The sequence below is a fragment of the Nerophis ophidion genome, linkage group LG16 (genome assembly GCF_033978795.1).
Source record: "Nerophis ophidion isolate RoL-2023_Sa linkage group LG16, RoL_Noph_v1.0, whole genome shotgun sequence".
NCBI classification, from domain to species: Eukaryota; Metazoa; Chordata; class Actinopteri; order Syngnathiformes; family Syngnathidae; genus Nerophis; species Nerophis ophidion.
In genome coordinates, this window is record NC_084626.1 from 34,936,948 (window position 1) to 34,953,687 (window position 16,740).

At 39.1% G+C, this 16,740-nt stretch overlaps 1 protein-coding gene across 4 annotated transcripts in view; it reads right to left on the reverse strand.

Annotated features, from left to right (window-relative positions):
• The window catches only part of LOC133535284 (dedicator of cytokinesis protein 3-like), an 87,480-nt gene that overhangs the window by 12,845 nt on the left and 57,895 nt on the right, over positions 1-16,740 (reverse strand). For all 4 annotated transcript variants that reach the window (XM_061874970.1, XM_061874969.1, XM_061874968.1 and 1 more), the window contains 6 exons: positions 12,508-12,594; positions 12,230-12,409; positions 7,979-8,062; positions 3,196-3,312; positions 3,013-3,107; positions 1,304-1,385 (listed from right to left, as the gene is read on the reverse strand). In XM_061874970.1, coding sequence (XP_061730954.1) covers positions 1,304-1,385; positions 3,013-3,107; positions 3,196-3,312; positions 7,979-8,062; positions 12,230-12,409; positions 12,508-12,594 — 645 coding nt within the window. The remainder of the gene's footprint in view (positions 1-1,303; positions 1,386-3,012; positions 3,108-3,195; positions 3,313-7,978; positions 8,063-12,229; positions 12,410-12,507; positions 12,595-16,740) is intronic.

The following is a 16,740-nucleotide window of genomic DNA, read 5'->3' on the forward strand; positions in this document are numbered from 1 at the left end:
ATACTAAGGCTGTCCAAAATAAAGAGTTAGTTCGTGTGACTAACTAAAAAAAATTACCACATTAATCATGCATCTACACAGATTAATCGCACATGGGAGAGGCGTGGCGCTATTTGGGAGAGTGGCCGTGTCAGCAACCTGAGGGTTCCTGATTCAATCCCCACCTTCAACCTTGAGCAAGACACTTCACCCTTCCTCCTGATGGGTCGTGGTTAGGGCCTTGCATGGCAGCTCCTGCCATCAGTGTGTGAATGTGTGTGTGAATGGGTGAATGTGGAAATAGTTTCAAAGCGCTTTGAGTACCTTGAAGGTAGAAAAGCGCTATACAAATATAACCCATTTATCATTTATTATTTACGTGCTCCTTTACCTTAGACGTGGATGGTTACGTGAAAGGCGAAGCAGCTGGTTTTACGGTCAGCGATCAATGAAATGCACATGTCAGTGCAAAGATTAGTTCTACTGTTGTGCTCCCTGGAAAATGTACCTTCAAAATAATGATGGGACTTTAGATGGAACTGCTACCAAGTTCTGATCAAATATTAGGCGAGTAATAACCTGTAATGAATTATGATTCATCCAAATTCAAGAGTGTGATTAATCTGATTTTAAAAAATACTCATTTGACAGGACTAATTTATACTGTAAGTACAGTATAGTACTTATTACACACCAGCTATTTCATTACAACATGCCTCTTGGTTATAATTTTCATTACCAAATTTGGAGGTGTTGAAATTGCCATGTAAAATTGCTAATGCTAATTGTTAGCATGTCTATAACAAATTTGATGTGAATTAGCATCGAGCTAGTGCATTTTGGAAACTTTTGAGTGGCTTCTTCTTGCTTTGTTAGGCACGGGAAATTGTAACTATTATCTATGTAAAGGCAGTCCGGCTGAGTTCGCTGTAAATGATTGATAGCTTGTTAAGTGCTTGAACCGAGGTAAGGTATCGAATTATGTCAATGTTTGATTTTACATGAATCTGTATCTGGTAGTACTGACGGAATTCAGTCAGTACCTATAAAAGTACTGATTTCAGTACCCATCACTAAAGACAGCAGAGTTGTCATTAGCAGTTCATTGTGAAATTTTCAATTAAAAAAAAAGGAAATATTTTATTATTAAATAAATTACCATTTATCACCACATAAACACATAAAAGTACTGAAAATTGGTACCGTTGAGTACGGGTATTAATCGGTTCGAACGTGAAAGGTACCCATCCTTACTCGGCGACCATCTGTACTTGTCAGAGGTCACCATTGACTTTCGCTTTCATATTAGTAGATGAGTGCTGACCTGAATGCCATAGAAGTCTTCGCGGTGCTCAGCCAGCACGCCGTCGGCCAGAATGAAAAGATTTCCAACATTTGCCATCTCACTGGTGATGCGAGACGAAAGAGAAGAGGTGCAGTTGTGCAGTGAGTACAGTTATGGAAGAAGGAGACAATGGCAGATGAGGAATTCAGAGGATGTGTAGCTGTTTAGGGCCACAACCACTCGACATGATTATACCGAGTGGTCACTCCAGTAGCTGATCATCACCGTGCTGCAGGTATTTGATGGTTCTAGTTTGACGGACTTTGATTGCCTCATGAATACAATTACATCTTGTTTCTAATCAACTATTATTCAACACGTAATTTGTAATAGTTTGTTTTCCCTGCATCACAGCCGCATCCATTCAAAAGCTTTGATTGCCGTCATTGTGACAGAATTACGACCGTATTTCTAAACCAGCTGTACTATTTAAGTTTATATTGTAGCCAAACCTTTTCCCTAAAGATATAATGTTTAAAGAACAATTTCAATTGTCATAGTTTTTTCCCATTTATCGTGTTTTGTTCACTTTTTCACTTAATGCCAAAGCGGCATTTTAGTTTTGAATTGGAGATATTGAACCTTTTTACCCTTCTCGGACACATCAACCTATTTTTTTCTCTTTTGATATAAACTTTAAACATTATCTCTCAATCACAGACAGCTGCTTTGCACAGACATGCATGCACCCGTTGCAATGGAGATGTATTTGTGAACAAAATTATTTTAAATATGATATTGATATTGGTGATATTTAGGTGATATTGTTGTCTTATTGCTGTTCTGTGAATAAAAACATTCTTTTTTGTGTGTGTTTGTTTTTAAAGTGTGTTTTTGCAAGTTAAAGGTTGGGGGACCTTCATATTGAACTGAACTGAATCAAAGTTGTTTTTTCTTCAATGTTCACACCTGATTATTTATAGTTAATACAAATGTTTACATAACTTTAAAAATATGAATAATAAATTATTTCTTAATATCCAATTATAAACGTACTTTAACTGTTTGTGTCTTTTATGCACACACTCAGGCTTCCATGGACAAATCTACTTCTGGTCGCCATCAGTATCGCTTTTAATTGGTTACCCGCCCGGCCATTGTAAATAAATTATATACATTTACAAATATTAATAGAACATTTTACAGTTTACAACTTTTATATATTTGTTTTTTTTTTATAATAGGAAGCCTTCTAGACATGAAATAACACCCACAGTCACCTTTACAAGATGCAAACTTTAAAGTGCAATGTGGCGAGGGACAGCTGTATTAGAATGCTCATTAGGCTGCAGTCAATTGTATTGCCTCAAATAGGGTATACGAGTAATACTTAAGAGCAAATTGGGCAAATGGTAAGTCTCATTGAATTGCTACAGTGAATTACAGAACATTTTGTTTAATGCCACAAAAACTTGAGGAATATGTGACCTATGCGTTTCTTCTGTTTAGATAGACATGTCCAAAAATGCATTTTGGCAGTTTTGTCTGGAAAGTGGTGTTGACAAAAAAATGGGAGAAATGGGTTGACTACACCTTGCCCACAACACAAATGTACAAACTTAAATCGCATCACGTTATAAGTCGCTTAACCAAACACTCTTTTATGAACAAAACAAAGTGAAATAACAGTAGAAGCTGATTCTAGTGTGAGAAACGACAACGGAGATGATACTGAAAGCCTTTTTGACCTGTGACGGTGTACTTTGAAGCTCTCGGGACTAACGAGACTCTGAGTGGCCACAATCCCCTTGGTGGCGTTCGCTTTGTCGAAAGCACATGGTCCCTGTAACACAAAAAGTTGGATCGGATGACAAATCTTGTCTGTTTTGGTCTTTTTTCTCTCCGAGACAACATGTGAAGAAAGTTCTTACATTGCAGAGGCTGTTCCTTAACACCTGGAATTGATCTATCAGCTTTTTGTGCAGTGGACGCATTTCTGGGTGCACCATTCTCTCGTGCACAGCCAGGCCGCTTCCAAGGATGTGAACCTAAAAGAAAACATGTTTTAGCCTGACTTCATCTCTGGTTTTGTACGGTTCACTTTTTGTATAAATTAGTTTCCCAGGAAAATTAACAAAAATGTCGTATAAAGTTTGGTTACAGTTACATTGTGCCTAACAAACCAGTTTGTTTGGCCGCAAATCATTCCGTGGAATCGAGTGTGAAAACAAAGAATCTCAGGTGTTAATGTCTCAGTCTATAAATAATTAAAAACATGTAGAATAAATATAATCCGCCATGGGGCCAAATAAAGTTGCGAGTGCCTACACAAAAACATATCTTTTTAATAGTAGAACAAGTAAAATATTATAGTTATTCTCTCTAAAATGTGTTTTTTGCTTATAATTTTGGGTGTCATGAACGGATTAATTGGATATAAATTATTCGGACCGTCAGACTTTTTGGAACAGATTACAAACAAAAGCTTATGCTTGACTGTAGAATTAGGCCTCGTCCCAAGACACCCCTTTGTCCTGCTTTTTAGCCGATGTTGCGTGTTCCTATAGGGGTCGTTATGTGCCAATGACTCTTTGCATTTAGGGGGAGTGGGCATAACGAGGGGTAGGTGGTATGAATCTAGCCCTTCTGAGCGAGGGATTTTGGATGCTGACTCGCTCAGGGAGGGCCAGAGAAAATTCCCCGATTTATGCATAAGTTATATAATTTTTTACATGTTAGTTTGTAATGTTAGCCAGCTAGCCACGGTGGCTAACGTTAGGCTGAAATACTGACGAAAAGCCTGCGAATGTGAAAACATTAATGTTACATATCTTTAAAAAAATTAAAAAGAGACAAAAGTTGTCGATGGCAGCAGCTTTGTCTCCGTGTAGATTGTTTATTCATCAACCGAAGCATGATGAATGGTTGAAAAAAAAAAAAAACATTTTAGCATTGCGGGTTTGTTACGGTGGGACCATACACTGCTACTAATAAAGTACCACAGTACTAATGAAATTAAAAAGTCACTTCTGCCTTTGAAAAATACTGGTACTTTTTTTTCCCTCCACCTATACTGCCGAGGCGCATGTAGAGTGTGTCAGCATGCACACTAAAACTACATACAAGCAGAAATAGTGTGGAGAGAAAGACTGACAAAAAAAATGGCAATTCTACAGGTTAAAAAAAAAAGAGTGTGTGTAAAGTGCAATCTGGAGGTATTTGGGCTTCAAAACTACCGATAAAGGTCACGCTTTAACACAAAAATTTGTGGGGGCTACCACGTTGTTTATGAGGCCTGCTACTTCATTTATGCGATCTGATACTTTATTTATGAGGCCTGCCACAACAATTTATGTGGCCTGCCACATCCTTGTGTTGTCTGCCACATCATTCTCGTGGCCTGCCACATCATTCATGTGGTCTGCCACATCATTCTCGTGGCCTGCCACATCATTCTCGTGGCCTGCCACATCATTCTCGTGGCCTGCCACATCATTCATGTGGTCTGCCACATCTTTGTGTTGTCTGCCACATCATTCTCGTGGCCTGCCACATCATTCACGTGGTCTGCCACATCATTCTTGTGGCCTGCCATATCACTTGTGCGGCCTGCTACATCACTTATGTAGTAGCCTGCCATTTCTTTTTTACGTGGCCTGGGACATTCCTTTATGTGGCCTGCCACTTCCTTTTGCGTGTCCTGCTACATCACTTGTGTGCCCTACTACATAATTTCACGTGGCCTGCTACTTCATTTATGCGATCTGACATTTCATTTTTGAGGCCTGCCACATCACTCGAGTGGCCTACCACTTTATTTATGTGGCCTGCTACTTTATTTATGCGACTTGACATTTTATTTATAAGGTCTGCCACATCAATTTATGTGGCCTTTCACTTCCTTTTATGAGACCTGACATCTCATTTATGTGGCCTGTCACATCAGTTATGTGGCCTGCGAAAGGCTTGGAATACTAAAGGACTTTCTGGCTAAAGGTATTTGTTCATGAATGATTGGTTTATTTTGAGCCATGCAAACAAAACAAAAGAATGACATAAAATACAAAAGAAATATATATACTGTATATACATTATTTTTACACCTACATTGAAAACATTACATGTGACTAATCTTTTGTAGATGTCAAGATTGGCTCAAAAGGGAGTGGGAAGAAGTAAACTTATTAGGTCCCACCCCTATATATATATATATATATATATATATATATATATATATATATATATATATATATATATATATATATATATATATATATATATATACATATATATATATACATATATATATATATGTATATATATATATACATATATATATATACATATATATATATATATATATATATATATATATATATATATATAATATAATTCAATTCAGTGGTTGCTGCGTAGATGCTATATATTATCTATATATAATACATTTAAATTCACACACACTTACATATATACATATCATATGCACACACACATTAATACACAACACACACATATATACACACACATATATACAATTTATATATATATACTGTATACATATATATATATATATATATATACATACATACATACTGTATACACACAATCACATACATACACACATGCATATACCCAAAATACACACACACACACACACACACACACCTATATAAATACTATATATATAATAGTATATATAATATACACTTTTGTCTAAACATTATTATCAGTTTTTGGTGCCTAAGGGAACAAGCTTTCATTTTGACTGTGATATTAGTGGTTAAAAGTGGATCTGTGGCTGTGGAGCTACTGCCCCTGATCAACAGGACCTGAGGACCACTCTTGCTATGTGTCCAATGGTGTGCATTAAAAGAGACACATAACAAGAGTGGTCAAAATTGTTCTTTCAATTTTGACAGAAAAATGCACTGCATGCGATTGCATATGTTTTGCACTTTGATACTATCTGATCATGCAACAGAATGTTCAAAGCATTTTTTGTTTTGTTTTCAAAAATAAATACTTAAATATCTGCTCTTCACCCTGATTTAGGATTTCAAGTTACCAATCACTCTGCTGGTTAAATATGTAATAATCAAAAAGAGTTACCTAGCAAAATGTGGACAAGGCTATTGTTATATGTTTATATTTGTATATATTATGCTAGATCCACTCGACGGCCATTGGACTGGTCGCCCTTGAGGGGGCTTGGGGGGGGTCACCCACATCTGCGGTCCTCTCCTAGGTTTCTCATTGTCATCCCACCGGGTTTAGTTATTCCTTGTCCTGATGTGAGATCTGAACCGAGGATATTATTGTGGCTTGTGCAGCCCTTTGAGACACTTGTGAATCTATATATTCTATTTCTCCTGGCCATTTTCATGAAAACTTCTTGCAAGAGGTTTCAAGTACTGCTAGCTTTTGCGGGACTAACAGCACAAACTTGGCGAATCGAGGTTTCCCAGGGGCAAAGCCAGGCCAAGACAGACTGATTCCACGACTCTTTGCAGCGACTGACCAGATGATAGGTTTGTCTATCTCTGCTCTTGTGTAGAGTATGTCGCTATGCTCTGACTGGCATGGTCCACCACAGACCTTGTGACAGTAAGATGATTGGAACTGCCAGGATGTCCAGCCTCACCCGGAAGCCATGATTTGTCTTCGGGGTTTGCTCCCTTAGCCTTTGGTCAACCAAGACCTTAACCACAAGGCAGCGGTAAACACTTCGTAACCCTGAGGAGGGAGGCTACCAGGTGCTACACCTTGCCCAAGGGTGACCTGGGGTTTTCTGTCGGGGTAGTCCATCCCCTAGCCTTTGGTCAACCAAGACCTGCCCGCAAGGTAGCGGGCAGCCCTTTGAGACACTTGTGATTTAGGGCTATATAAATAAACATTGTTTGATTGATTGATATATTCACTGTTACATGCGTCCCTCTGAGGGCAGCCATAATTGCGGTGAGACCCTCAATAAAAAACAAGTTTGACACCGTTGCCCTAAATCAGTGGTTGGGAAACTTTTTGGCTGCGAGAGCCATGAAAGCCAAACATTTTAAAATGTATTTCCGTGAGAGCCATATATTTTTTTAACACTGAATGTAACTAAATGCCTGCATTTTTTTTAGAAAGACCAACATTTTTAGAGTATTGTAGGTTTCTTATTCTTTTTGATAACATTGTTATTCTGAAGCTAACCAATAATAAATCAAATACTTCTTATCATGAATGCGAATTCTTGAACAGGTGCGGTAGAAAACGGATATTTTGACACTGTGCTTACCAGCGTAATTAGGTAGGTAGGTAGGTATTGTTATTGCCCAAGTACAACAAAACTTTGTTGATTGACTAATTGATTTGATTAGACGAACAAACAGTGTTTAGGGTCACAGAACAGCAATAGGAGAAAAAACCTCCAGAGCAAAGTATATATACATATCGCAACATACAACTCCAGACTTGCAACAGAGGGGAGGGAGTGGGGGGCTACGGCGGCGGGCTGCAGCTCTTCAGGCACTTCCCAGTCATCCATCACCCCTAAGGGATTCGCGTCAAGGGCGTTGGATGAATTATTCATTACTTATCGTGTTAAGCAATGTCAGCTAAGATTTATTTTGAGAGCCAGATGCAGTCATCAAAAGAGCCACATCTGGCTCTAGAGCCATAGGTTCTCTACCCCAGCCCTAAATAGTCCACGTTACAAAGTTGTTAACTTCTCACCTGCTCTTGCATCAAATTTTTCAGCTGTGTGATCTTGTCGCTGTCCTCGGAGTGGCTGCTGATGTAATCTTTGTCAAAGAAAGCCTGACAACAAAACATAGATTACTACCAACAAAAGTCTAAAATTGACAATGCCAAAGTTTTTTCGGGCGATTTTCTTCTTAATTTCAGTGGTCAGACAGGATTTTTGACACACCTGCAATTATTATTATTCACATTTTTACATCGCCTGTCCTCATTTGGGTCACAGGTGAGCTGGAGCCTATCTCAGCTGACTTCAGGAACAGCCTGGACTTGTCACCAGCCAATCATATAGACAAAAACACATTAACACCTATGGACAATTTGGACTCTCCAATTAACATAATATTTATGTTAATGGTTTGTGGGCGGAAGCCGGATAAACTCTCATTTCGCTGACTGTGAAGCTAACATACTCACCACTCGGTTGCTGTGTGGCAATTTCTGTCCGAAATACTTTTTTGGCGTTGTGACACAACACTTCAGGACACTATCGTGAGAGCTACTGAAACTATTGTATCACCTTTTTAGTTTGGAAAAGGTATTGCTAAAATGTTGTGGCAATTAGCCACAACAACATAATTCCACATGCTACCAGCTAAAAATCCGGACAGACTGAAGCCTGTCAACTTATCTCAGACGACATCGCTGGGAATACTTGGCAAGATGCTCATTTGCTCTGAGCATTTTTTACCTGATGACTATTCTGAATTGTGCTGAACGATACAACCATCCCATCAGTTGGCATTCCAGCGAGTGTGGACATTTTAAGTGGTTGTTTTTTTATATGTTTGTATTTTGTCAATTAAACGGCTCTCACAAAGTCTGCCATGGTTAGTGGTAGCAAATGCAGAATGTCCTCTTTATGTTGTTGTTGAAGTAGCGTTATTTTCTATGCACTTTGTGGAATCAATTAAAATAATACTGTAAAAAAGTATTATATGTTATCATGAATGGATACAGCATGTCGATAATTTTTTTTTTTTTAAAGAGCTTAAAAGCCTACTGAAATGAGATTCTCTTATTTAAACGGGAATAGCAGGTCCATTCTATGTGTCATACTTGATCATTTTGCGATATTCTCTAGAGAGAGAGAAAGAGAGACGCAGTGAGAGCGAGAGCGCCACTCTGATTGGCTGATTCCGAGGACTGGGTTGTCATCTCTATCACAACGATGCGCTGATAGGCTGTTACCACCTGGGTCATACAGAGTCCGTGCCACAGGCGCATGGAACCTTTCGCTGCATGCACACAGTTGCCTCGTATCGCTACTTCGCTAACTTTTCACTCGTCAGTCATTGAAAGTGAATCAAATCACAATGGCATGCTCCAAGTTGGCTCAGGCTGGTAAAAGAAAGGTGGACAGGGAAAACCGACGTTTCAAGGAAGAATGGACAGAGCAATATGTTTTCATCCTACCTACTGCAAGTACCAGACCAATGTGTCTAATATGCAACGGTACTGTTGCTCTGGTGAAAAGTGAAAATCTGAAACGTCACTATCTAAAAGAGCACCGCGAATTTGAAGAGACATTACCTCATGATTCAGAGCTGAGAAAAAAAGAAATCACAAGGCTGAAAAAGTCATATGAAACATCAAGCAAGATTTTTGTTAAATCTATGACACAACAACAAATAGCAACAGAGTGCTCACTCAGAGTGGCATGGATTTTGGGTAAACACAAGAAGCCATTCTGTGATGCAGAAATAATTAAAAAATGCTTGACTGAAGTGTTGGGTGCCATGTTTGAAGGCAAAGAAAAGGAGGAAATGACAGTTAAAATGAATCAAATCCCACTCTCTGATGCCACAGCTACCAGACGTACTGAAATTCTGGCTGGTGATTTGTCCAAGCAGCTTTGTGATGGAATAAAAAACGCGGAGTGCATATCCCTAGCAGTGGATGAGTCCACTAACACCACTGAAAATGCTCAGATGTTGGTGTTTGTGAGGTATTATGATGAGGAAAAGGGGGAGTTTATTGAATATGTTTTGGGCCTGGCAAACCTCAGTGGACAAACAAGGGGAGAAGACATCTATAAAGCAATATCAGAAATGCTGAATGAAAAAGGGATAGATCTGAAGAAAGTTGTGTCCATTGCTACTGATGGAGCGCCAGCCATGTTGGGGAGAGAGAAGGGACTGGTTCCGCGTCTGAGAGAACACCACCCTGGCCTGTTATCTTATCACTGCATAATCCACCAGTCTGTTCTTTGTGCAAGTCTTGGAGAAGTGTACTCTGAAATCATGACAACAATGATGAAACTCATAAACTTCTTGAGAGCATCATCTGCACTGCAGCACCGCTTGCTGCGCACATTCCTAACAGAGGTAGATGCTGCTTTTGATGATTTGCTCGTGCACAACAACGTCAGATGGCTGACCAAAGGCAGGGTCCTGGAGCGGTTTTGGGCCATTAGAGAAGAGCTGCAAGTGTTTCTGTCCCAGCAAAATAGCGCAAAAGTAAAACAGTTCCTGGAATTTCTGCAAAATGCTGGGAAAATGGAAGCTGTGGCATTTTTGGCAAATATAACCTCCCATCTCAATGACCTAAATCTCAAGCTACAGGGGAAGAAGAACTCAGTGTGGGCGCTGATGTCAGAAGTCCGTGCCTTCCAGAGGAATCTGGAGCTTTTCAAACATGACATACAGGTAACAAATTTGTTATTATTATTTTCTACCACACACTATTTTCTTCCACTTGATAATTCATACCTATTTTTAAGCATTGTTCCTAATATATATTTAAACTGTGTACCTACAGGAGGAACTGCTCCACTTCCCCAAACTTCTGGAACTGACCAAAGGAGAGGGAGATCATCAGTGCCATTTGGAATTCTTGGAAAAACTCATTGCAAATTTGAAGACTCGCTTTGATGGCTTCATTTTGGGAAAACAAGTCCTGCTGTTCATTGAAAACCCATTCCTGATCAGAAATGTGAGTGCGTTCTCTGCAGAAGCAAAACAAGTCTTCCCATGGGCCAGAGCTGCTTCACTGCAGACTGAGCTGATTGATCGCCAAGAAAGTGTCGCACTGAAAGAGGCTCAGTGTGACGCCATCACCTTCTGGTCAAAGCTGGTCATTCCTTCCAAGTTCCCTCTGCTGCATAAGATGGCCTGTCACATCCTCACAATGTTTGGCTCAACATACAGCTGTGAGTCTGCCTTCTCTACAATGAACATTGTGAAGAACAAGTACCGCAGCAGACTGACCAATGAACACCTGGATCAGTGTCTCCGCCTGGCCATCACACCTTTTGTGCCGAAGTTCAAAGTTTTGGCTTCAACCCCAAGAGCCCAATTCTCCCGTTGAGCAGCTGTGTTTTACACAATGGGGATATACTGTACCATAGTTGTATTTGCACATGAATGAGATCTGTTAAGGTCATTTGTTTACCAGGGATAGGAGGGTTGTGTTTAAAAGTATTTATTTTTTGTTAAAACTGAAAGTTGTATTTAAGTTCTTATTTATTTTTGTTTCAAAGAAAATCTTTCATGTATATTATTGGATATTTATTTAATTTTTGTTCATTTTAAGAAAATGTTAAACTACTACCTACCTCCTGCGACCATATAAGCTTGACCGATAATAAACGGACCCAGCCTGTTTCAAAATAACATTTGTGGACCTTCAACATTTGTACTTGAGGACCCCTGACGTAGAGAAAACATGTTCGCTTGACCGCTCTGTGTTAAAGCTTCACAACAAACAAAGAAACACCGACTGTGTCTCGGTGCTAAAAACAGCTGCAATCCACCGCTTTCCACCAACAGCATTGTTCTTTATAGTCTCCATTATTAAATTAACAAATTGCACAAGATTCAGCAACACAGATGTCCAAAATACTGTGTAATTACGCCATGAACAGCGCTAATATTTCCTTACAGTCCGTGACGTCACGCGCACGCGTCATCATTCCGCAACTTTTTCAACAAGAAACTCGCGGGAAATTTAAAATTGCAATTTAGTAAACTAAACCGGCTGTATTGGCATGTGTTGCAATGTTAATATTTCGTCATTGATATATAAACTATCAGACTGCGTAGTAGTGGGTTTCAGTAGGCCTTTTAAAGTCAGAATAGATTAATCCCCATTACTTGCATTGTAGTTTGCCTAATGCTAGCAGTTTTTCATTATCTAGAACACATAGAAAAGGTAAAGAAAAGTGTGTTCTTGTCTCCTATAAGGGTTGAGGATGATGGGCAAACTTTGACACCGACAACGACTAACCTCCTGGTATCTGGCAATGCCGCCATTGACAGCGGCGTCGATGACTCCGTTGAGCGTCATGCTGAGGAGGTTGACGTTGTTGTGTAGCTGTTTTTGTTGATACTGACTGACCAAGGTCCGTAGCTCCTGGTTCTTGTTCTCCACCACACAGATGGCATTTTCTAATGGGCTCACCTCCACCTGAAACGCACCAAGAAATCACAGCTTGAAGACCGAGAGGGTTTTCTTCTGAGGGTTAAGGAAACCATCCCCTTTGGCTAATGTGTTTATTCTCTTACCAACTCTCTCTTCTCCACTTCAAACCAGCGTGAAATTCCAGGCAAAGGATGAGCAAGGATCAGAGTTGTCCTTTCGATCCAAAGACTCTGGAAGAAAACAAAGTGCCAGACTTTGTCATAATGTGTCTAAAACCCGTTCTACACACAAAGACGTTTAGGACGTTTATGAGAAGACCAAATTTGGCATGTCGTTGCTACTAAACCTGATCCTGACAAATTATCCTATGTGGTTTTAAAGTCATTTGTTTCTCTATTATGGGTTTTTGAAACAAAGGAACTAAAGGAGACAAAATCAACAATTGGATTCAAGTGAAGTATGTTTATAGAACGTTTCAATAAATTTACCAATAGGGATGGCTCCCGTTCACATTTGAATCGATACGGTGCCTATATTCCTAGTACCTGGGGTTCGATACCGGTAGTCAAAGGTAACACATTTTCTGTACTTTTGAGTTTGTATGTGTGTTAATGAATGTTAATTGTTTCATAATAAAATCTATTTTTTAATGTAACATTTAAAAACAAATAACTGCTGTCCAATTATTATCTTGTTTTCTTATTAGATCTCATTTGCAAGTATGATATAGTAGACTTTGCATGCAGTTGTACAATGGCAAAAGTGTATATACCGTACTAAGTGTGTTGGCTAACTAGGAAGTAGTCTTTGCCATGACGCTGTATGTGCCAGTATAGTCCCATAAAGTGTTTGTACTGTATGTATTGTACTTGTTGCACACCAGCTGTTTGATTGTAATGTGCATCTAAGATGTAGTTTTTATTACCAAATCTGTGTCAGGCTTTCCCCTGACAATTTGTCTATGTTTTAGTTTTTCCTCTACATTTGTCTTTGTTTCCTCTGTGTTTAGTATCTCCTGTCTTTAGTTCCTGTCAAGTGTTCTTATTTTGGTGTTGAACCCCAAGATGCAGAGATGGAGGCAGGCATGGAGTGAGCAAACATGATTTTAATATAAATACTAAGACAAAACCAAAAAGCGCGCACGTGGGCGGAATAACAAATTAAGAGAGCTAGCACTGGAAGCTAGAAAAACAAAAAGGAACTTTAGCATGGAAGCTAGAGGATAACAAACAGAAAAACTGGAAATAGCTAATGGCTAACAAAAACAGCTTACCGCTACAACAACCAGGACAAGATGTAGCACGACAGGTAATAGCTGAAATGATGCCAGACACAACAGGTAGCAAAGACACAAGAGTGACATGAGGCAACGACAATACAATGATCCAGCACTGACTGGAAGACAAAGTGGGTACAAATAAGAGCGGGCTGATTGACAACAGGTGTGGCCAGGTGCCAATCAGCCGCAGATGAGGTGACAACAGCACACAGGGAGACAAACAGGAAGCTGAACCAAAATAAGAGCACTTGACAGGAACTAAAGACAGGAGATACTAAACACAGAGGAAACAAAGACAAATGCAGAGGAAAAAACTAAAACATAGACAAACAGTCAGGGGAAAGCCTGACAATCTGGTGTTGTTGAAGTCGCCATGTAAACTTGCTAATGCTAATCTGTAGCATGTATATGACAAAATCAGTGTAAATTAGCATCAAGATAGCACAATGCGGAAAAACAAAGCCATAATTTACGTTTGAGTGTTTTCTATCAGGCATACTTGCTTTGTTGGCATGAAAAATAGCAACCATACTGTACATTTGAGGCAGTTTGGCTTTAAGTGCCGCCATAAGTGGGTGATTGTTTCCCTGCCAAGTGTTCGAGCCGGTGTGTAGTCTTCAACCGGATGTGACGTCACGTGCAACAATGGTATCGAAATATGGCACAGTTTAATTTTAAGTGAATCTCTACTTGATAGTAGAGTTGTGCCGATACCTATATATTGGTGCTGGTACCAAATTGTGTTTCGATACTTTGACACTTTTGAAAATAAAGGGGACCACAACAATGTCATTATTGGCTTTATTTTAACAGCAAATCCTATCATACATTAAACATATGTTTCTTGTTGCAATCAAAGAAGATATTTGGCTTTAGATAAGATAGTGAACACATAGGATAATGTCTCTTTTAGTAGTGTATAAGCAAATGGGTTAGAAAGGCTCCTAATTTGGCTGCAGACATATGCAGTAACATTCTGTGTCATTTCCCATTCTACTTGAATCCATTCTCAGTATAATCATGTATTTACCATTTATCTCACAATTAAGACATTCTTTAGAATCGATCCAAAGTGATTCTGTAAGCTGGCTGCTGCTTGCAGTAAACTTATATGACAGTGACTGCGTTGTTTACAGCAATATAATGTTCATATGTGACACAATCATGAATTAAGAGCACAGCAAAATGATGAAAGACACATACAAATAGCATTAGGTGTATTCTTGTGCACACTGCATGCCTCAGTGTAATTAAAAGCAATTCCATTCATTGTCAAACACGGAAGTGCAGTGTTGACGTGTTTGAGTGTCTAATTATCTTTAAGAAACACCTTGCACACTCACACCTTTGCAGCTAACTTTTTTCTTTTTTTGAATTATGCAACTTTATTGGCATTATTTGTTATTAAGCATCTGTCATGTTTCATTTTTCCACAGTAAGAAAGGTGCAGGATTGGCTGCACTGAGAGTCAGTGATGTGGGTGTGGCTTTGCGGCTGAAAGGTGTCGGGTTGGAGGAATATTGACATTCTATAATATTGTCATTCTATAAATACTAAGGTTTAGATTCAACATTTTGCGCTCACATTACGATTTAATATTTATATTTAACATTTAGCACACTCAAATTTATATTTAAAAATGTTGGTTTAGATTTAACGTTGAGGTTTAGATTTAACCTTTAGCGTTCGGATTTAGATTTAAGATTTAGGTTTTGATTTAAGATTTAGGTTAAGATTTAATATTTAGCGCTCACATTTAACATCAAGGGCTCACATTTGGATTTAGATTTAAAATTTAGTTTTAGATTTCACATGTAGGATTAGCTTTAACATTTAGGTTTAGATTTAAAATGTAGGTTGAAATTGAACATTTAGGTTTCGCTTTAACATATTAAATTATATTTAAGATGTAGGTTTAGATTAACCATTTAGATATAATATTTAAATTCAACATTTAATACAAATTTTGAATGTGATTAAAATTAGCTCAATCTGAGAAAATCAAATTCAATCTTAGCAATATATCTGCTAGAAAAGTGTGACTGAACTTTTACATTCGGCACACCTTTAGGGTGTGAAGTGAAGTGAAACATGTTTAGCTATTCCTCGTCCTGCAGGGATGATACTTGCAAGAAACGTACTTTATTTGTCGCTATAGTGGCAAGGATAAGCAATTTAGAAGTAGCTAAAACACTACCGACTGCGGATGGATGTTAAGAGCAAGAGCTAATTGCAGAGCGGCGCTTTAGTGTTTACAGCTTCAACTTCAGCACTAAGATCACAGCCAAAATGCTTCCAATCTCCCTTTTCTATCTCTACACTGCTTCTGTTTGTAAGTACTCTGTGCGTGTGCGTTGCCTAATATGCGTATCTGCTCGTTTTACCAGCAATGTTACGTTATGTCCAGAAAAAAAAAAGTACTGGTATTTTTCAGAAGCAGTACTGTATTGTTTTTAATTCATTAGTACTGTGGTACTTTATTAGGTAGGCCCTGTCTACATTAAGTCGGATAACTCCTTTTATCTAATAATTATTTAGCCTAAGCCCTGTATCAGCCACTCTAACCCATCGTTTAAGGTTCCCCTCCTTGGATAATTTTTTACACGGGTAAGTGTGCCTTGTATTCCTTTAATCTCCGGCTCTTAACTCTGTGTGGACTCATCGATCGTTTACAAACTGAGTTTGGAGAGGAAGTGACATCAGAAAGCCTGCGCTCCACACAGGAAGTGACGTCAGAAGGAACTCGCCACAGCCAGCTTCATAACAACCGGTTTTGTAACCTGGCGTTAACCACTGCAGCGATGAGGTGGCGACTTGTCCAGGGTGTACCCCGCCTTCCGCCCGATTGTAGCTGAGATAGGCACCAGCGTCCCCCGCGACCCCAAAGGGAATAAGCGGCAGAAAATTGATGGATGGAGTGAAGCAGTGAGAAGATGGAGGCGAGTCATCCAGACATGCCCGTGTTTCTCCTTCTTCTTCATGTACAGGCGCTTGTGGAAATCGCACATGAATACCTTAAGAGAAAGGAACGCGCGATTGCAGCTATTTCGGATACAACACATCTCAGACAGCAATATAGCAATATTGAACGACGGTT